Source organism: Lissotriton helveticus, chromosome 2_1 (genome assembly GCF_964261635.1).
Source record: "Lissotriton helveticus chromosome 2_1, aLisHel1.1, whole genome shotgun sequence".
NCBI classification, from domain to species: domain Eukaryota; kingdom Metazoa; phylum Chordata; class Amphibia; order Caudata; family Salamandridae; genus Lissotriton; species Lissotriton helveticus.
Genome location: NC_136059.1, coordinates 990,058,759 through 990,077,100, shown reverse-complemented (window position 1 = coordinate 990,077,100; position 18,342 = coordinate 990,058,759). Strand labels below are relative to the sequence as shown.

The 18,342-nt window shown below is 40.7% G+C and overlaps 1 protein-coding gene across 1 annotated transcript in view; it reads right to left on the bottom strand.

The window, feature by feature from the left end:
* Window positions 1-4,911: 4,911 nt before the first annotated feature.
* The window catches only part of MAMDC2 (MAM domain containing 2), a 477,864-nt gene continuing 464,433 nt past the window's right edge, over window positions 4,912-18,342 (bottom strand). The window contains exons 13-14 of the mRNA XM_078677407.1: window positions 6,129-6,213; window positions 4,912-5,262 (exon numbers count right to left, since the gene is read on the bottom strand). Coding sequence (XP_078533533.1) covers window positions 5,195-5,262; window positions 6,129-6,213 — 153 coding nt within the window. The 3' untranslated portion in view covers window positions 4,912-5,194. The remainder of the gene's footprint in view (window positions 5,263-6,128; window positions 6,214-18,342) is intronic.

Genomic DNA, 18,342 nt, shown 5'->3' with positions numbered 1-18,342 from the left:
CGTGCAGTCTGGCTGCAAGAGTGAGATGTGAAACAGTGTTGAAGGCTGTGGAGCGCTCTAGAAGGATGAGGGCTGTGGTGTGTCTCTGGTCGAGTAGCATGTGGATGTCGTCAGTGGCGGCGAGTAGGGCGTTCTCGGTGCTGTGGTTGCTGCGGATTCCAAATTGGGTGGCGTCCAGGATGGAGTTCTCTTCTATGAAAGCGATCAGCTAGGCTATGAGCCACCCTAGCAATTGTAGAAAGACATATTACTGTTTCATTTATTGCATTATGAGCCATTTAACCATGTAAACATGTTGAGTACTACATAAAAAGTAAAAACCAAGGGCCTCATTTGGATGTCGGTCGGAAAGCCTCCCCGACCAACATCCCTGGTTTGACTTCTGACTCCTAATAACAATGTAGGTGGTCGGAAGTCAAACCGGCTGGTCATTCCGGCGGGCTTCCCATGGGCTCAAGAGGCACGTCGGCCAGCCGGAAACTGCAACATAATCCCTACGGACGACATTTCTGCCGTTAGGATTATGATGTCGGTTGCGGACAGGCTTTTCATGTTGGGCTTTCCGACATGAAAAACTGTCAGAAAGCGACTTTTGGGGCCCCTAGCAGGGCTCACTTCTCCCTGCAGCCTCCGGTTGGGGGCTGAGGCGCCACCTATGGTGCCCCCTGTAAATCCCTACACCTTGTGGCAGGCACCGTGCAGCACCTGCCACATAGTGCAAGGATTTACACAAATTCCCATTTCCCTATAGAAGCTTGTGCTGTGAGCGGAAACCTCCTGCAGCACAAGCTCATACCATGTATGGTCACATCCTAATACGGTGGTCAGAACCGCCGCCCTTCGGTTGGTCGGTTTCTACAATGAGACGGTGTCGGGCGGACTCAAGTCTGCCCGACAGCATAATTAGGGCCCAAATGTTTGGAAAAGCAGATCATCTAATAAGAACAAGTTATTTGCTAAACTTTGAGTTTTTTTTTAAAGCTTAATTAGAAATGTTATGCTTAAGTGCTCCCCACCCATTCCTTACAGATAGTGAGAGCCTTTGCTTATGTGTTCTAAGCAGTATGGTACAGGCAGCAGAAATTAGATTCTAAAAAGAAAAGACATTAAAAAGACAATTGGTCATGGCATCAGTAATTGCAAAGAAAAGACATTGTAAGCAGATTAGGGCTCCAAAATACTTCTGGCAGTTTTACAAACCTTTTGCACTGGGTTTGCGTCACAAAAATCATGCAAACCTGCGCAAATGTTTTTTGTTGGATTTACTTTCAAGCGCAAAACTTGCCTAAAAGTAACACAAAGTAGTACAAAGAGTGCTTTTCATAACTCTGCGTCACTGGGGCGTTATATGGGTGGGCCTGGCTTTTTGATGCGAAACCATTTCTATTCACAATAGTAGCTAAGTTTTTTCTCCCAAAAATAATGCCACTTTGAAGCAGGCGTTAAAAGGAGAAATTCTTTTATTTCTACTTTCTTTTCCGACTTTGCATGTGTGCTGCACTGTACAGTACACTCTCAAAGTAGAAAACGTTTTACAGTATGCCTAAGCATAGTAGTTTGACCCTTTCAGTGCAAAACCTATGCCAGTCTCATGCAGACACCTCTGCACTATGGTGCAAAGGTGTGTGCTTGGCACTTGGCAGCCTGATTGCTCACCGGCGCTTGGGAGAGGGGAGGAGAGCACCATATCTATTTATGCAGCACACCAACTTTGGATGCTGCGCTGCATTGTGTGACATAGTTGTATTTCTGGCATTTCATGTTGGTTGTGACCGGACACTGAAAATCAGAGATTATGTTTTTCTGAGACTGATACATGAATGGCAACTTCACCATATCGAATGCCATCTGCGCATCCAGTGATACCACTGTTGTATCTTCACAGATGTCTACAGCTCTGCCCAATGCTTCATGCAGACATCTCAATTGTGCCAATATTTTGACATCTGCGTTTAGCATTAAAATTGGCCTGTAAAAGGCTCACTCCTCCTGCGGCTTACCCTCCTGGTGAATCCCAACTATATTGGCTATTCTTTGGACTCTTGGCAGCGATCTCACCTCACAACTGTCCCGAAACATCTGTAGGAGACGTGGTGCTATTTTAACTGCTGTAAGTTTGTACAGTTCGATCGGCAGACCGTTTGGATAATCAGAGATTATGGGCCAAATGTACCTATATTGGATTCTTAAAAATCGGTTGTAAATTGCGCACGGACTTTTTGTGAATTCATATTCATTGGTCAGGTCACAGTTTGAAACCCGCTGTGATCAGCTACAATCACAGGGATGGTGGCCTGCAATGGACAGCAGACTACCACCCGTGTGATTGCATTTCAAAAGGGAATGCTTTAGTAAGAGTTAGTAGTGGTTACTTGGACCTCTGCCTACTCCCCCCGAACTTTCCACCCGGATTCCCAAGAGAAAAGGTGTCCAAAAGGTGTCCAAAAGGGAATCAGTTACCACCACAGCTTGGAAGCTGGTAAAGGAACATTTGTTAGGTACCGATTGATTTTTAAAGATTAAACCTCCTAAGTTGTAGAGTACCTGAAAGGTCAGTGTTATTGCCTTTATTATGCAACCTCTAACTGGCATCCATTGCCCTGCTTATTCATTTTAGTGGACTCATGGAGCAGATGCTATCCAGATCCTTTTTGTGGTGGACGGTGAGTCAAGAAGGAAGCCACGGTTCTAGAGAACTGCTTGGCCAAGGTCCATCAATGAATGGGACAAAATAATATAAAGCTGATTGGTAGAAAAACGGGGATCCTTGCTCCTTTTTACCATTATACTGTTTGGAGCCAGGTTTCCTAGTATTCTGCTTTGGGCAGAAAAAACAATTCTTGTTGGTTGTGTAAAAAATCTAGGGATCTAAATGGATGCTGCTTTTAACTCGAATGAACAAATAGAATAGCTTACAAAAATTTGCTTTTTTCCAACTGAGACTTTTGAAGAGAATCTCTCATATGTTTTCAGTTCAACAAAGGGTTGAAATTGTCTATGCATTTATTTTTTCTAGAATGGACAATTAGGACTTCCAACTAAATCTGTTAAAGATTTACAAATTGTTCAAAATGCAGCGGCAAGACTGCTATTAAGAATTGCTAAATTGAATTCCATCTCAGAAGCACTACCTAAACTTCAATGGCTGTCAGTGAAGCAAAGGATCAATTTGAAAGCATTGTGCCTAGTTCTTAACAAGGTACAATGGAAAAGAGGAAAAGAGGAAAAGAGGAAAAGATAGCTCTCTAACAAGATATTTCGCTTTTTACTCTCCAAGATCGATACAGGAGTTAGTGTAAATGTACCTAGATATTGTAGATCAACAGTGGGAGGCAGATCTTTCTCAGTAGTTGCTGAAAAACAGAGGAACACCACTCCATTCCAAATGAAAACTAAAGTGTCATTATTAGAATTTAGGAAGTTGATCAAGACTTGGCTGTTCGTTAAATAGGATTTGGCTAATTTGTGCATTGTCCGCTGTTATATTGACATCTGTGATTTTCTTTAGTGCTGAGGTACCTGCGGGTGTTTAATAACAAAAAATGATTTGACCAATTTGCAATTTGGAAGGAAGATTTAAAACAATTGATAATTAGTAATCCTATCTAAAACCATTTTGTGGCTCAACAAAGCTTTTCTGAACTGCAAAATATGTTTACTAAATAAGTAAAAGAGATTTAACAATTGCAAACCATGAAATGTAGCCAATACGTGGTTTAAATCTGCTAAATCATTAAGTACACCTGGGCCAAGATGTCTAAGTGAATTTCTTCTCAATTTTACCAGTAAAATGGCCACTCTTTTGCTTCTGTGACCTTCTACATTGGGCCACTACACTTTACCACAGAGCACAAATGCAGCTGTTCGGTAAAGCTTGTCTAAAGACATGGTTTTGTTGGTGTTGGAAGAGACCTAGTTAGATTGTGAACATCTGAGTTACAAGAATCTATGGTTGTTGATAAAGAATAAGAAGATATGGGAAAGAGGAATGAGAAGCCAGAAGATAAGGAAGTCAAATCCTCTAAATCCTCCTAGGTTTTATATAACCAAGTGGTGTATCGGACACATACCTAAACTGTCAATCCCATTCCAAATAGTTATTTTGAGAAAAAATCCTTTACATTTCCACAGGATAATTTACTCGTTTTTAACTACCCTGCTTCCCATGTGGCTAGGAAGTTTATTTCCAATTACCTTTTTTGCTTTGTCTTATAACAGAGTTTAGAAATATACATTTAACAGATCAAGAAAATGTGTTATCTAGGTACATCAGGATCTGAAAACGTCTAGGACAGGATTTACAAATGGCACTGGCATGATAAATTAAAACAATAACTGTAACCAATTGAAGTTTACACGTCCCACAAGAAAATCATCAACCTTGATAATAGTTTTCAAACTTCAGATTTACACAGATGAGTTAGCAAATCCAATTAAATTGCTGATCCCCAATGTTGTGTTAAAAAAAACCCTCAATTTGGTCAAGAGAATAAAATTCACCTTTAGAAGTTTCATGTTACAATAATGAAATACTCACAGAAAACAAGTGTTCATAATAATGAATTTACAAATGGTGAAAAAGTGAAAAATCTAGATTTGCTTACTCTGCTAATTTCATTCCATTTATTTTTGAAACTGTTTCTTCCTTTTTACATTTTTTAAAAATAATTTAATATCATGACTTTTGTCATGAAAGTACTGAATAAAGTTTGGTTTACAGTGAAAGTGTAGTTGTGCTTACATTCTTGCTGAACACCGGGGATTAGTATTAATTTCAATACTACATAATCCACGGTCCAATTTAAAACATTCATTGAATGAACTATGAGCTAAAAATCAACCTTTATAGCAAATTATCAGTTCCTGTTGTTTGACCCTCTTGCTCAAGAATTTAAAAATGAAACACGTCAATATATTTAAAAATCCTATTTTATTTTAATACAAGATCTTTCAAAATGGTGTTTACATATAGCAACCAATACCATATCCATCACAAAATTAAATCATTGAAACCTAGAAAAAAAGCCCTGAGTTAGTAATCTTGTAGCCAAGTCGACGAACGAGAGTGCTCTGAGTTTTGTCCTATGCAGCTGTGAAATACTTAAAACAGTTCAATACTATATACAAACATTGTTCGTGCAGCAATGGATGCAAGGAACATCTTTGCTGCTTCGTTGAATTCAGAATGTATTGTTCAATATTCAATTTCATTGAAGTCCTCTGAGTATCCTGATGAAATATATGTCACTGATTCCCTCATTTCTATGAAAGAAAGATGAAACAATAGAAGACAAATATTTTATTGCAGAAGAAAGAAACGTGTTACAGATAATTCATTCTGGAAAGCTCATTAAGCAATTCTTATCAATAGTGATATACCGCCTGATTCATCAAGCTAAATTGCACTCGCAAAGGGCAAGATTCTAAGAATCTTGCCTTTTGCGAGTGCAATTTTTGCATTTGGGATTCATCATCCCAAATGCAAAATTCGCTATTTAAGAATTCGCACATTTGCGAAGAATTGAATTTAAGGAATCTCTATTTGAGATTCCTTAAATGCAGTTCATGAAGCATTTTAAAATTACGAAATTGCAATTTTGGGCCGCTATTTACCGAGAGGTCAGACCTCTCTGTAAATAGCAAAAACTTAGAAAAATGCATTTAAATGCATTTTTCTAAGTTGCATGTTACACACACACATGTCATTTGGACATGTGTGTGCGCAACACCAATGTAGATTACATTTCAGGGGTGCTACAGGGTGTCCTTTGGACACCCCTGCACCCTTGAAATCGCATCCTTATTTGCGATTAGCTAATTGCTAATCGCAAATAAGGAATCACTCCCCATGCATTCCTATGGGCCTGTAGGCCCATAGGAATGCATGGGGAGTTATTCCTTATTAGCGATTAGCAATTAGCTAATCGCAAATAAGGAACATGTTGGAATCACAATATTTATTGCAATTCCTACATGAATCCCGTTTTGCAAGTCCTTAATAGCGATTCGGTATGAATCGCTATTAGGGGCTCGCAAAACGGGAGAATGATGAATCAGGCTGATAGCTACATATAAGGTAATAGCTCACCTTCCCAAATACATATTATTGCATGTAAACATGCACTTACCTTCACAGGGGCCATTTCGAAACATGACGTCATCTATAGCAATATCACTTCTTATTGACACTCCCCGTATGGCTTCAAAAATAATCTGTATAAAGGAGGTTCACATCCATTAGTACAATGTACAGTGAAATGTGTTAAGGTAAAATAAAAAGCCAATGGTTGAATGGAAAAAATAATCATACTGGCAGCTGTAGAGATAACTCATTAGTAAAACAATGAATACATTTTTGGGGTGGGACTGTAGTTCTGTTCCCCCGCCCTGAGTGCCCAACTGCGAGTAACTGTATCGTAGTATTTGATTTTTTCACACTATCTTCATACTCATTAGGGGGCATATTATCAAGAACGGTGATATAATTATCACCGTTTTTCCTGCCGCTAAAACGGCGATAATGGGCTTGATAATATGTCCTTGTGAATTCCCATAGCAGCCCAGGTTCTGGTGTTAACATCAAAAGTGTATATAGTGCGTGTTTATGTGGCCTGTAAGGTGCATTGAATGTGTGTAAGAGAGAGACAGTGTAAATGGAGTCCTGTGGGATCTATTATGGATGCTACTAGCCTGACATTGTCCTCAAGATAAAGGTGAGGCTGATTTCGCAGACAGCGGAAGTGTATTTCAGACATTCCTGAAGCTGTTGGGAGGAGACATAGACACTAAACGGGGAAGAGAAACTGTTTCAGTAATTAAATTAGGGGGCAGATTTATGATAACTGGCGCATCCCCAGGGATGCGCCAGTTATTTTGCGCAGCTGCTCCGCCACCCATGGTGCGCCGCATTTACAATGCGGCGCACCATGGGGCAAAAACGGCACAGATGCGTGACGCATCTGTGCCGTAAAGGTGGCGCATTGCTGGAGTTGCGTCGCAAGCGCGACGCAGCTCCAGCAAGGCTCGGGGGTGCCCTATCTTTACAATGCTGCATCAAGACCTACGCCTGCTTCAAGCAGGTACAGGGTTTTGACGCAGCATTGGCCTGAAAGTGACTGAGTGAAATCTTATAGATTTCACTCAGCCACTTTTGCGAGGCGCACCTGCCCCGGAACGCCCACCCTGCGCTGGAACGCCCACAAGTGGCGCAGGGCTTTACAACGTGACGCATCTGCCTAGATGCGTCACGTTGTAAATGGGTCGTAGGGATGCTCCACATTTACGCCGCAGTTGCGTGACGCAAATGTGGCGCATTCCCAACAAAAATCTGCCCCTAGGTCTTTTGCTGAGAGAATCTGCTGTCTTTCCCCTGTCCACTTTTCAGTATGGATGATGACAGCCAGTTGACGAAAGATCACATCTCTTTGTGGCTCTGATGTGGGCGCTCAAGGAAGGAGACTATCCTGCTTTAAGGAGCATTACTCTAGACAAAGGCATGGAGTGCAGCTTGAAATGGACACTTAAATAGAAAACCACCACAGACTGGTTACGAAAATGCAGAGAGTGGATCAATATTTCCTGTGCGCTTTGACCGTATAAAGTGGGACTCAATAACCCACTTGTTACTTTTCGAAGTTCTCTTGGAATGCTGTCCTCCCCAGAGGATATTTGTGCAATCAGAGATGGTGTCTACCTGACAACCAGCTTCTTAGCAGTGGGGGTACATTGCCTGAAGTCTTGCCTTGCTGGAAGTAGTTGTCCATCTAACCTAGAAGCTTACCTGCCTGCTGAGAGGGGGAAGGTGCCTGCCAACCCTACAGGAGAATGCGACTGTCCAGGAAGAGCCAGAAGCAGACCAGACCGTGGTGGTGGTGGGGTTTTCCACAGGAAGGAGGACAGAGACATTTTTCTGGATACCCCAGATGTCGGTGGACATCAGACAGTACTGAGTGGCTGTGACCAAGAGAAGGGCTCTAATGGCTGTCCAGACTGCTGGGCCAAGACAAGCGCACCTATGGCCGTCCCAGTCAGTGTGAGCAGAGACGATTGCCCATGTTATGGTATGTATAAAGGATTTGTACAGTGTGTAGCTGCCCCAGCAATGGGGCGTCCCAGCGCTAGTCCTAAAAGGGCACACTGCAAAAAAGCGACCCTTTCTGACTCTCTTAACACATGGAATAGAAGCCAAATTATGGTCGGCTGAATGCAGTGTCCAAGAGGGCATGTACAGGGACACTAGATTGGACAGGATGTGCGGCCCGTGGGAAAAAAAGATCTTATTGGTGGTGCACAAGGTTTTGAAATGCATGCGCTTCTCAACAGGGAGCCAATGCTGTTTCGAATAGGACCAGAGACAGGACAACACTTTGGATGGGAGAACTACAGCCTGGCTGGGATGTTTTGAGCCAGCTCGAGTCTGTGCATCACAGCCTTGTTGGTTCACAGGTAGAGGATGTTGCATTAGTCTAGCTGGGAAAGGTTAGGTGCCTGAATACTTACTTGTCAGGTGGGAGGGTCAGAAAATCAGAGAATGGGTTTAAGCCCCCGCATAAGTCCAAAGCATGTGCCTACCACTGATTTCAGAAAGATGAGCAGTATTTGCATGGAGCACCCGCTACTTTCCAAAGGTTGATGGACAAAAGTTTTAAGACCACATCAACAATACGCACTGCTTATATGGATGACATAGTGATAAATAGTCCAAATTGGGAAATGCATGTTCAGCATGTAAAAAGGATTTTAGCTGCCCTTCGAGCTGCAAGGTTGAAACTAAGTAAACTAGGCACCAGTAAATGTAAGTATCTAGGGTATGAGATACAAACAGGAGGGCTTTTAGGATACAATAGGAGATTTCATCTGCAATTTTCGGAAATAGCCAGTCCCTTAACAGAATTACTCGGAAGTAAACAGCCTCCTAAAATTAAGCTTTGCAGTGAGGACCAAACTGACAGTTTTGAACAACTAAAGGACATTTTATGTAGGGATCTGGTTTTGAGGTGTCGTGATTTAATGAGAACATTTGTTCTTTTTTTTGTTTTTTAATTTATATTTTCACAGCGAGTACACACAGACAAAAATTACATTACAATGAATACTCATGAAAATTAACAGACCTAAAACACAATAAGATAAATGGGTAAGTCAACAAAAAGAATCATCATTATAAATAATCAAACATAAGCAAGGAAGGAAAAATCTGAAATAAAAAAGAAATACTTAGAGATAAAACATTTCAAGCATATTCTGCCAAGTAATTTAAATTAATCAAATCATTCCTCAAAGTACTTACGAAATGCACCCCAAATTTTTAGGCCCAATTGTCTCCTACTGGATCCCTTAACTGAACACAAACCCCATTCCAATTTATATAAGCTATACATTTTAGCTCGCCATTGTTGAAAAACAGGTGGATTTTTCTGGAGCCACTCAGTTGCTATACACAACCGAGCTACCGTCATAGAAAAAAAAACAAAGTGGCGGTGTTGATATAAGGCATCTACTGGCCTATTTATAGGAATTTCCCCCAATAACATCATAGCAGGTGTAATAGTTAGCGGGTTTTCAATAACCAATGACAAGAACTTTTCAATATCAAAAATAAAACTTTGGAGTTTAGCACAGCCAAAAAAGATATGTAAACTATCGGCATCATCCACCCCCCCCCATTTTGCCATTCGTGCCGGGGTATAGTATAGGTCAAATAAAGTTTTAAAAAATTGAACTTTAAGATTTGCAGACATTAATGATTCTTTCGACAACATAAGCATATCTTCCACTACAATTTCAGAATCCTCTAAAACAGTAAGCCACTTCAGTCTAACTTTATCAAGGTCATCTGATTTTCCCAATAATAACATTTGATATATAACTCCAATTCTTGCCTGTCTTTTAACCCCTTCCACCACCATATTTGTTTGCATAGGCACATTCAGGCGGGCTAAAAAGTCTAGGATTTAAAGAAATTTAAAGAAATAGGTTCTAGGAAAAGCAAACTGGGCCATTATTTGCTCAAATGATTTACAGCTCCCATTGTCTAAATACAGGTCCCCCAGGACTCTAACCCCTTTCCTCTGCCACATTATAGACATATCGTCTAAAAATATACCTGGTAAATGCTTGCGAGCCTTAAAGGGCGTATAATAACAAATCTTGCCCATTGCAGTTGTTTTAGCTAGCCATTTCCACGCTTTGAATGCACTTATCAATACTTTAAAGCGCGTACGTTTATAATAACTACCATCCAACTCAATAAACAAGCATTGCTTCGCAATAGGGCCTAGTAAAATTTCAAAAATGGTTGGGGCAGTAGCCATATTAGAAGCCATCTCACCCGTAATCATTACCCTCATTTTTAATAAAAAACAGGTAACATAATACAGAAAAAAATCAGGCACAGCCATTCCCCCCCTATCCAAAGGCAAAATCATATATTTCATTGCCCGTCTGGGTCTCCCTGGGTTCCAGATAAATTTGCCACACATTGATTGTAAATGCTGCAGCCTTTTTTTTAGATATTTCCAAAGGTATTGACCGAAATAAATGGAGAGCTTTTGGTAATACATAAATTTTTATAATATTACACCGGCCAATAATAGAGAGGTATAATCGTTCCCACCTTTGTAATGAAATCTTAACTTTGGAAATCAGCGCATTCCAGTTAACGTCCACCAATTCAATCAAATTTGCTCTAATCTGGACCCCTAAATACATTACTTCTTTCACAACCCTATCATCGTTCCATACTGAAGTCTCCGAGCACAAAATATGAGTCTTTGATTCATTAAGTTTATAGCCCGTTACACCGCCAAACTCTTTAGCCAATCTCTCAATTTCCTCAATGGCTAGTGCAGGATTGGCTGTAACTACAGCAATGTCATCCGCATAAGCGAACACAGTAAAACAATAATCAAAGACTCAATACGGGGGGGATAAATGCACTCTGAGTCAATTGTTCAACAAAAGGATTAATGTAAAGGGCAAACAAAAGAGGGGAACAGGGGCAACCCTGTCGAGTACCCCGAGCTATACTCAGCAGATCAGAAAGCATTCCCATGGCAGATATTTTAGCCGTAGGGGATATATAAAGAGACTGTAAAGCAACATTGAATTTCTGGCCAAAGCCAATTTTATTCAAAAGTCTCCACATATAGCCCCAATGAACGCGGTCGAACGCTTTCTCCGCGTCAAGTAAAATGAGCGCTAGCTCACGCTTCTCGACAGCTGCATAGCTGCATTATCAAATAAAGTTATCACTTTGTTTATATGATCAACCGTACCTCTTTTCGGTACAAAACCGTGTTGATTTTGAGACACTAAGGGTGATATAACTTTAGACAATCGGTTAGCCAAAATCTTGGAATAAATTTTATTATCCGCATTTAATAATGAAATTGGTCGGTAAGATCCAACCAAATCCGGATCCTTGCCTTTCTTGCAGAATACCGCAATTGTGGCATCCGACCAAGATCTAGGAGGATAACCCTGCTGAGCCATCTGCATAACCTTAAGCAACTCATATTTTATAATATTAAAAAACTGCCTATAGACCGCCGCAGGGATTCTATCGGGACCTGCTGCTTTACCTAAAGCCAAACTTTTCACTGCGACTTCCAATTCCACTATAGTAAGCGGGGAATCCATTTCTTCTAGGTTTAATGTGTCTAATACTTTCATCCCTTCTTCCAGCATTTCTATCCAATCAATTTCTAACACTGAACCACTCTGTTGCGTATCTAACTCAGAATAGAACTTCTGAAAGATCTTAAATATCTGGTGAGGTTCAGAGTGCAGTACCCCATTCACATCTCTTAATGCCCGAATATTCCTAGCAGACTCCTTCATCCGTAGTCTTACCGCAAGGTGCTTCCCTATTGATTCACCAAACTCATGGCTTTGCGTCCTATATATTAAATACCTCCTGGCATTCTCTATGCTCCAGAAGCCCACAACATTAGCCCTCTCCTTCACCACCATGTTCTCTAACTCAGATAAGTCATTCTGACAAGTGGCAATCCCCTTAGTTAGTGACTTTTCAGCCTCAATCAAATTGTCATATAATCTTGCCAATTCTTTTCTACTCCTATTTTGCTGCCATGAGCTGAAGCTAATACATTCCCTTCGAAAACAGGCTTTGAACGTGTCCCACACTATCCCAACTTTTGCAGTTCCAGCATTATTCTGAAAAAAAGCCTGGATCCAAATATCCATATGCTCCCTAAATTCCGTATTTAGACCTAACTTCCGATCATATGTAAAATTTAAGCATTTAGGTCTACTATAGCTACCCAGTAATTCAAGCACAATTGGAGCGTGGTCAGATGTAATCCTTGGATAAACACGTATTATAGCCCCAGACAATAAGGAAGAAGGTGCAAAAAAATAATCAAGTCTCACCAACTTTTTATGAGGGTGGGAGTAAAAAGTAAACCCACTATCTTTCCCCCTCAAGCTACCCCACACATCCACTAAACCTTGATCTCTAACTAAATTATAAAGTGCCTTAAAAACTTTAGGTTTCCGTCCCCTATATCTATCAAAGCCATCCATTAGATCATTATTTGTCAAATTTATATTCATATCTCCACATACAACCACTGGTTGCGGCCAGGTAGCTAATTCCAAATTTATTTCATTCAAAACCCCCGCATCATCCAAGTTGGGTCCATAAACCGTACACAATGTTATCTTCTGCCCATTCAAATTGCACCCTGCTATAGCCCACCACCCATTCTTATCCATTGATTTCTGGTCAATACTACTAACATAGTTGCGTCTAGCAAGAATAGCTACACCCCTTATCATACTTGATTGACCTGTTGCAATAATTAATGAATAGCCCAATTCCCTTAAAACCCCCCTCTTAATCCAGGGTATATGTGTTTCCTGTATACAAACTAAATCCGGGCAGATATGTCTTAACTCAGCAGCTACCTTTTGTCGCTTAAGAACATTATTCAGCCCAGATACATTAATTGAGCAGATTCTTATTCCTATTGTACTCATTTTAACACAAAAAAAACAGATTTCAAAAATACTTATCCTCCCAAAATCAAAATCAAATCTGATGATTATTCTCCGCCAACAATTGAACTGCCCCTTATAATACATGTATAAATCTAGTGTTGCTCGCTGTGAAATATTTGTTCCCCTTTTTTACACCCCCCACGTGCTAGCCACCACCCAAAAACCCTACAACCCCAGCCCCTCCGTGAACCCTCCCACTTCCCCCCCACAGACCCCCACCCTCCCATCACTGAGGCTTTAAGACCGCTGGTCCTTGAGATGCAAGCTCTACCTAGGCCTCCTGCGTTCACCTGTCAAACTGTGCTTTTCAAACCTAAAGAAAAGCATACTTTAAAAAATAAAGAGAAAAATGCCCTACGGGCAAAACATTTGTTCTAATTACTAACTCTTGAGGTAGTGGGCTGGGACGGTGTTATCACAATCTGATGTGAAAGGGGAACTAGTCGGAACCTTCTTTTAAGAGAAACTTGTCACTTTACGATTAAGAAGGAGTGACTGACCATTAAACGGGCTAGAGAAGCTTCGCAGTAAAATTTATTTGGCTAGAATTTTCTACTATTTACGAATCATGCTCCTTTGGTTTGGTTGGCTCAGAATAAGGACACAAATTCAAGAATTTTAAGATGCTTTCTAGCATTACATCCTTTTTCTTTTCAAACAAAATACAAAACTGGGAAATTAGAGACAAATGTGGATTACTTGTCCTGACATGCAGTTACTAAATGTCCCCATTGGCCATTCCAGGAGAGGACGTTGTAAACCAGGAAGCAGGAGAAAAGCTATAAATGCCCCAAAATGGCCAAGAAGTGATGAACCAGAAGGAGGAGGCAAGCAGAGCACAATAGGAAGGACAGGAGAAGTGACGAGAAGGAGAGTTGGAAGAGGAAGAAAGGGTGAAGGAGTCTGATGGAAATGAAGGAGGAGCATAGTGTGGAGGAGGTGAAAACCTAGAGCCAGGAGGCATGGAGTCAGAAGGTGCAGAGCTGGGAGACATAGCGGGGAACAACCTGGATCAATGTTGTGTTCTAAACCAGCAACATAAGGGAGGGAGGCAAGGTGGTCCCAGATGCCACAACCCTGGAACAGCATCATGGCTACAAGCAAGTGACATGCTCAGTTTTTGTGGGACTGATGGGGTGGCAGCAGGGGCAACTAAAGTACTTCAAGGAAAGGGCAACAGGTAGTTTTTCTTCGACACTTGCACAGGTAGCAATAGTGTTGGAAGAGTGGGGTCGTCAAGGTGAGGGCATTGACTCTAACCGCTGCACTGGGGAAACCTGCTTCAAGGTGGTCAGAGCACTTGGTGAAAAGTGACGGTTCCTATTTGTGTCAGGAACTCAGATTCTGTTCTGTTTTCCTGAGATTTAGTACCTTTCCAGGAGTTGGTGGACTAGTATCCTAAAGGGGAAGTGGACTAGCCCCCAACCGAGGAAGAAAGTGGAACCACAGTTCTAACACCGTGTGGAACTATGGTGCATTCACATTCTATGAGAGCATTAAATAAACTCCATGAAACATATTTCTTGGGCGCCATTGTGACTGCAGTTCTGTCACATGGCCTTCAATTGAACTCATTTAAGTTTCTGCTATCCAAGGTAGTCACTAATTCCATAACACCCTTCATGTGTGCTATCTCTACCGTTCCAGCAACAAATTTCTCACCACCCTTCCCACTAATCTCCTTGCCATTTCCCGCCACATACATTCTACCTCAAAGTCAAAAGACACCTATTTAGTAGGAGATCTTAACATTTTGGCCAATAGTTCGTGTGACATTTGCAGCCAAAACATAAATGAAAAAATGGATAACCTGGACTTCTACCAACTGGTTAATGAACGCACATATTCTGGAGGTCATTGTCTTGAGCTATTCATCTCCACTTTCCCCAAACTGCTCATGTGAGGTGGGGTCCTCCAGACCTCCTGGTCTGACCATAGTAGCGTAATCGAAGTGATCATTGCAAACAAGTCCTGTAAAGGGCTCCTCCTCGAATTTCTTGCTCCCAACAAGCTTCCATCTGTTCCTATATAGACAATCTACTCAAGCTCCCATCTGCAAGCAATAGACAAGTTAGAAATGTCTGAATGTAAATAATGGACTGATGAATTGAATAATTGATGTATTTATTGTATATAACTGTTGGATAAAAAGTGTAAAATATGTATATAAATGTATAGTCTTTATAGATAAGGGTACAGAAAGGTAGAAATGGTAGCACCCAGCGGGACAGGGTCGACACATAGCTTTGGGATAATCACCACAAGACTGACAGATATAACCCTTTAGAGAGATGAAAGAGTAGAAGTAACTTGTGAGACGTTGAGAAGAATAGATATGCTGTAAAAAATATATCACTAAAATATAATTTCTCATCATTATAGCCACTGTTGATGTAACAAAGGAGATCACAGAATTCCTGAGGAAGGCGAATGGCCGAAACGCGTCGGAAAGGAATACATTCTGTGTTAAAGATTTGAAGTGTCTAATTGTGTAGATATTTTATGAATTAGACAACGTTTAATCACTGTTATGTGTTATATGTAAAAATCTGTGTATAAAAATAACCAAAATGTGCATATAAAAAGTATAAAAGGAAATAAGAGTTGTTAAAAAAAAGTATATATATCATACCCAAAAAAAGAGATTTATAAAATATAAATAAAAATACTGAACACTCAATGCTACTTGGTAGAAATGGTTTTATCTCAAAACAACGTCTAAGTTACTCTTAAGTATAATTACACGTAACCCGGTGTGCACAGTTCATTTCTTATAAAAATAAACAAGTCCTGTAATACACAAAAGTGAACATTGCCCCCAAATCCAAGACCTCCTGGAGGATCCTGAAGAATCGGCGACTGAATAATTTTTCTCCATAGCTTCTGAATATCCCAGATCTCCACTCAGATTCAATCAATGTGTCCTTGTCCACTTACAGAAGAAGGACACCCTAGCTCCCATTTCCATATGAAAGCCAAACCCATGGAAGAGCAACAAATGGCTCACTGAAAACCTGAACCTTCTAAAACTCTAATGTAGAGAGCAAGAGATGTTGGAGCACTACAAAACTGACTTTTGATTGTACTGCATGCAGGGAACATTCCAGAGGCTACAAAATTGCTTTCACTAGGGCAAAAAAGAAGTACATTCAAGCCTGCATCTCAGAGGCTGGAAAATCAACGAAAGTACTTTTCCATGTCTTCAGGGAAGTGGTGACCCTCTAAGCATAATGTTATGTTACTGTATCTTTAAGAATGTCATAGTTGATTGCATCATTGATGGAATGATTACATTCCAATTGTGAAAGAATCAGTTGCTGTAATCTCTACCTGTTGATGGTTGTTCATTAAAGCTCCTTCTACAATTCACCTGACTTTTGAGCTTTTATCACTGGCGACGAGGACTTTGGCTTGATTGGGGACAAGCAATAACAACCATCAACTCCCCTACCACAGGAATTTCGTTTTGGACTCGGTTTTGCTCGAAGTATCGTTTTTTTGAGCATTTGATTGGATGTTACAATTTGGATATCAACCTGAACTAGACTTAAATACTTGCTATCAGTCTATTTGGATTTCACTCTGAGATTTATTTAATTTTTTCCTTTGAATCCCTATCTGCACCTTGTTGGATTGATCTACACTCTTCTGTTGGACTGCTTAATTGGACTTCTCTTCGTTTAGAAATCTCGCTGAATGTAGACGATTCTACTTGGACAACTTTCGAATTTTCCGTTATTGAGCTTATCAACTTTAAACCTTCAAAAACGAAGAAAAAGGTACTGTCCTCGCCTCACTGGCGCTTACCGTTATTCCTTGTATAGATTTGAACTTGTGTGAGCCATCGCGTGTGACTTTAGCTGCAGATGCCATTGCGCGTGTAGTGCTACGTCTCTGTCCTCGCTCTTGCCGGACTCTAGAGCTGTGACCCCGGACAACGCACAAGTCGCGTGTAGCGTCACCACGCATATAGCGTCATCATGCAAACCGCGTAAAACGTCATCACGCAGCAGCGGCCATCTTTGTTTAGCCTAGTCACTAAGGCAGCGCCGATGCGCACGGCAGCGCAATCTGCCTGACATTTCTGACGGGAAAATTGCAGCAATTTACTATATTGATTCATCACTACCAAAGCGGTCATCACTACCTCCACAACACTAATGTGCTAGTGCTACAACTTTCTATTTTGGATCACCGTTACCAAAGCGGTCATCACTGCCTCCATTACGCCGATGTGCACGACTGCACATCAATCATTCTCCTTCACGCCGATGCACACGGTTGTGCATCGAGAGTAATTATATTGGTATTTTCACGCTGATGCACACAGCCATATTTATGGATTATTATCTTCATACTATTGTGCACTCCAAGGTTTGAATCACGCTCAAGTGTCTATATTGTAATTCACACACCAGTGTTTTGTCTTCATGATTATAACTGTTATTTGCAAATACAGGTATGTGGTAGACATTTAAAACAGCCTATATTTTATTTCAATTTTGAGTTTATTCTTCTATCATTAATAGTGTAAGTGTATTATTTCTTCACTATGGCTACTACGTCTAGCATGTCACAGCCACCTCCATTTCTTTCGGAGGAAGGTGAACCCATTCTTCCTTGGAAGAGATGGAGAAACCTATTTGATTCATACTTAGTTGCTATTGGTGGAGAAAAGTTTTCGGCTGTTAGAAAACAAGCCATCTTATTGCACAATTTAGGAGTTGAAGGCAGACACACTTATGACAGTATGGACAGCATACCTGTTGGTGGGGCTGATGGGGAACCTGCAAACATTTTTGAAATGTCTATGACTATGTTAGAACAGTATTTCGGTCCAAGAATTAATGTTGTCTTAGAGCGACATAGGTTCTTTACTCGTGTCCAAGGTTCCCGTGAACGTGTGGGCACGTATGTCGCTGCTCTGAAAACTCTCTCTCGAACTTGCGATTTTGGTGATTTATCCGAATCTCTAGTTAGAGATCAACTCGTTCGATGCATGAACAGTCCTAGAGTTCAAGAGAAGTTATTATCCAAAAATCCCACATTGAAAGAAGCCTTAGACATTGTGGAGGGTATGGAGAATACCTCTACATGGGTAAAAGAAATAAGAAAAAATAAAGAAGATAATGGTCACACTGTCAGTGATGATAAAAAGAAAGTTTCTGACTCTGTACATATGTTAGAAGATGATGAACTATTTGGTGAATATCACGAAGAAGTGGCTAAAGTCAGTGTAAGTTCTTAGAGCAAACCTATCCAAAAGACGTTTGCCCAGAAAAACACTCTTGATAATTGCCCTTCTTCATCCAAGGAGTC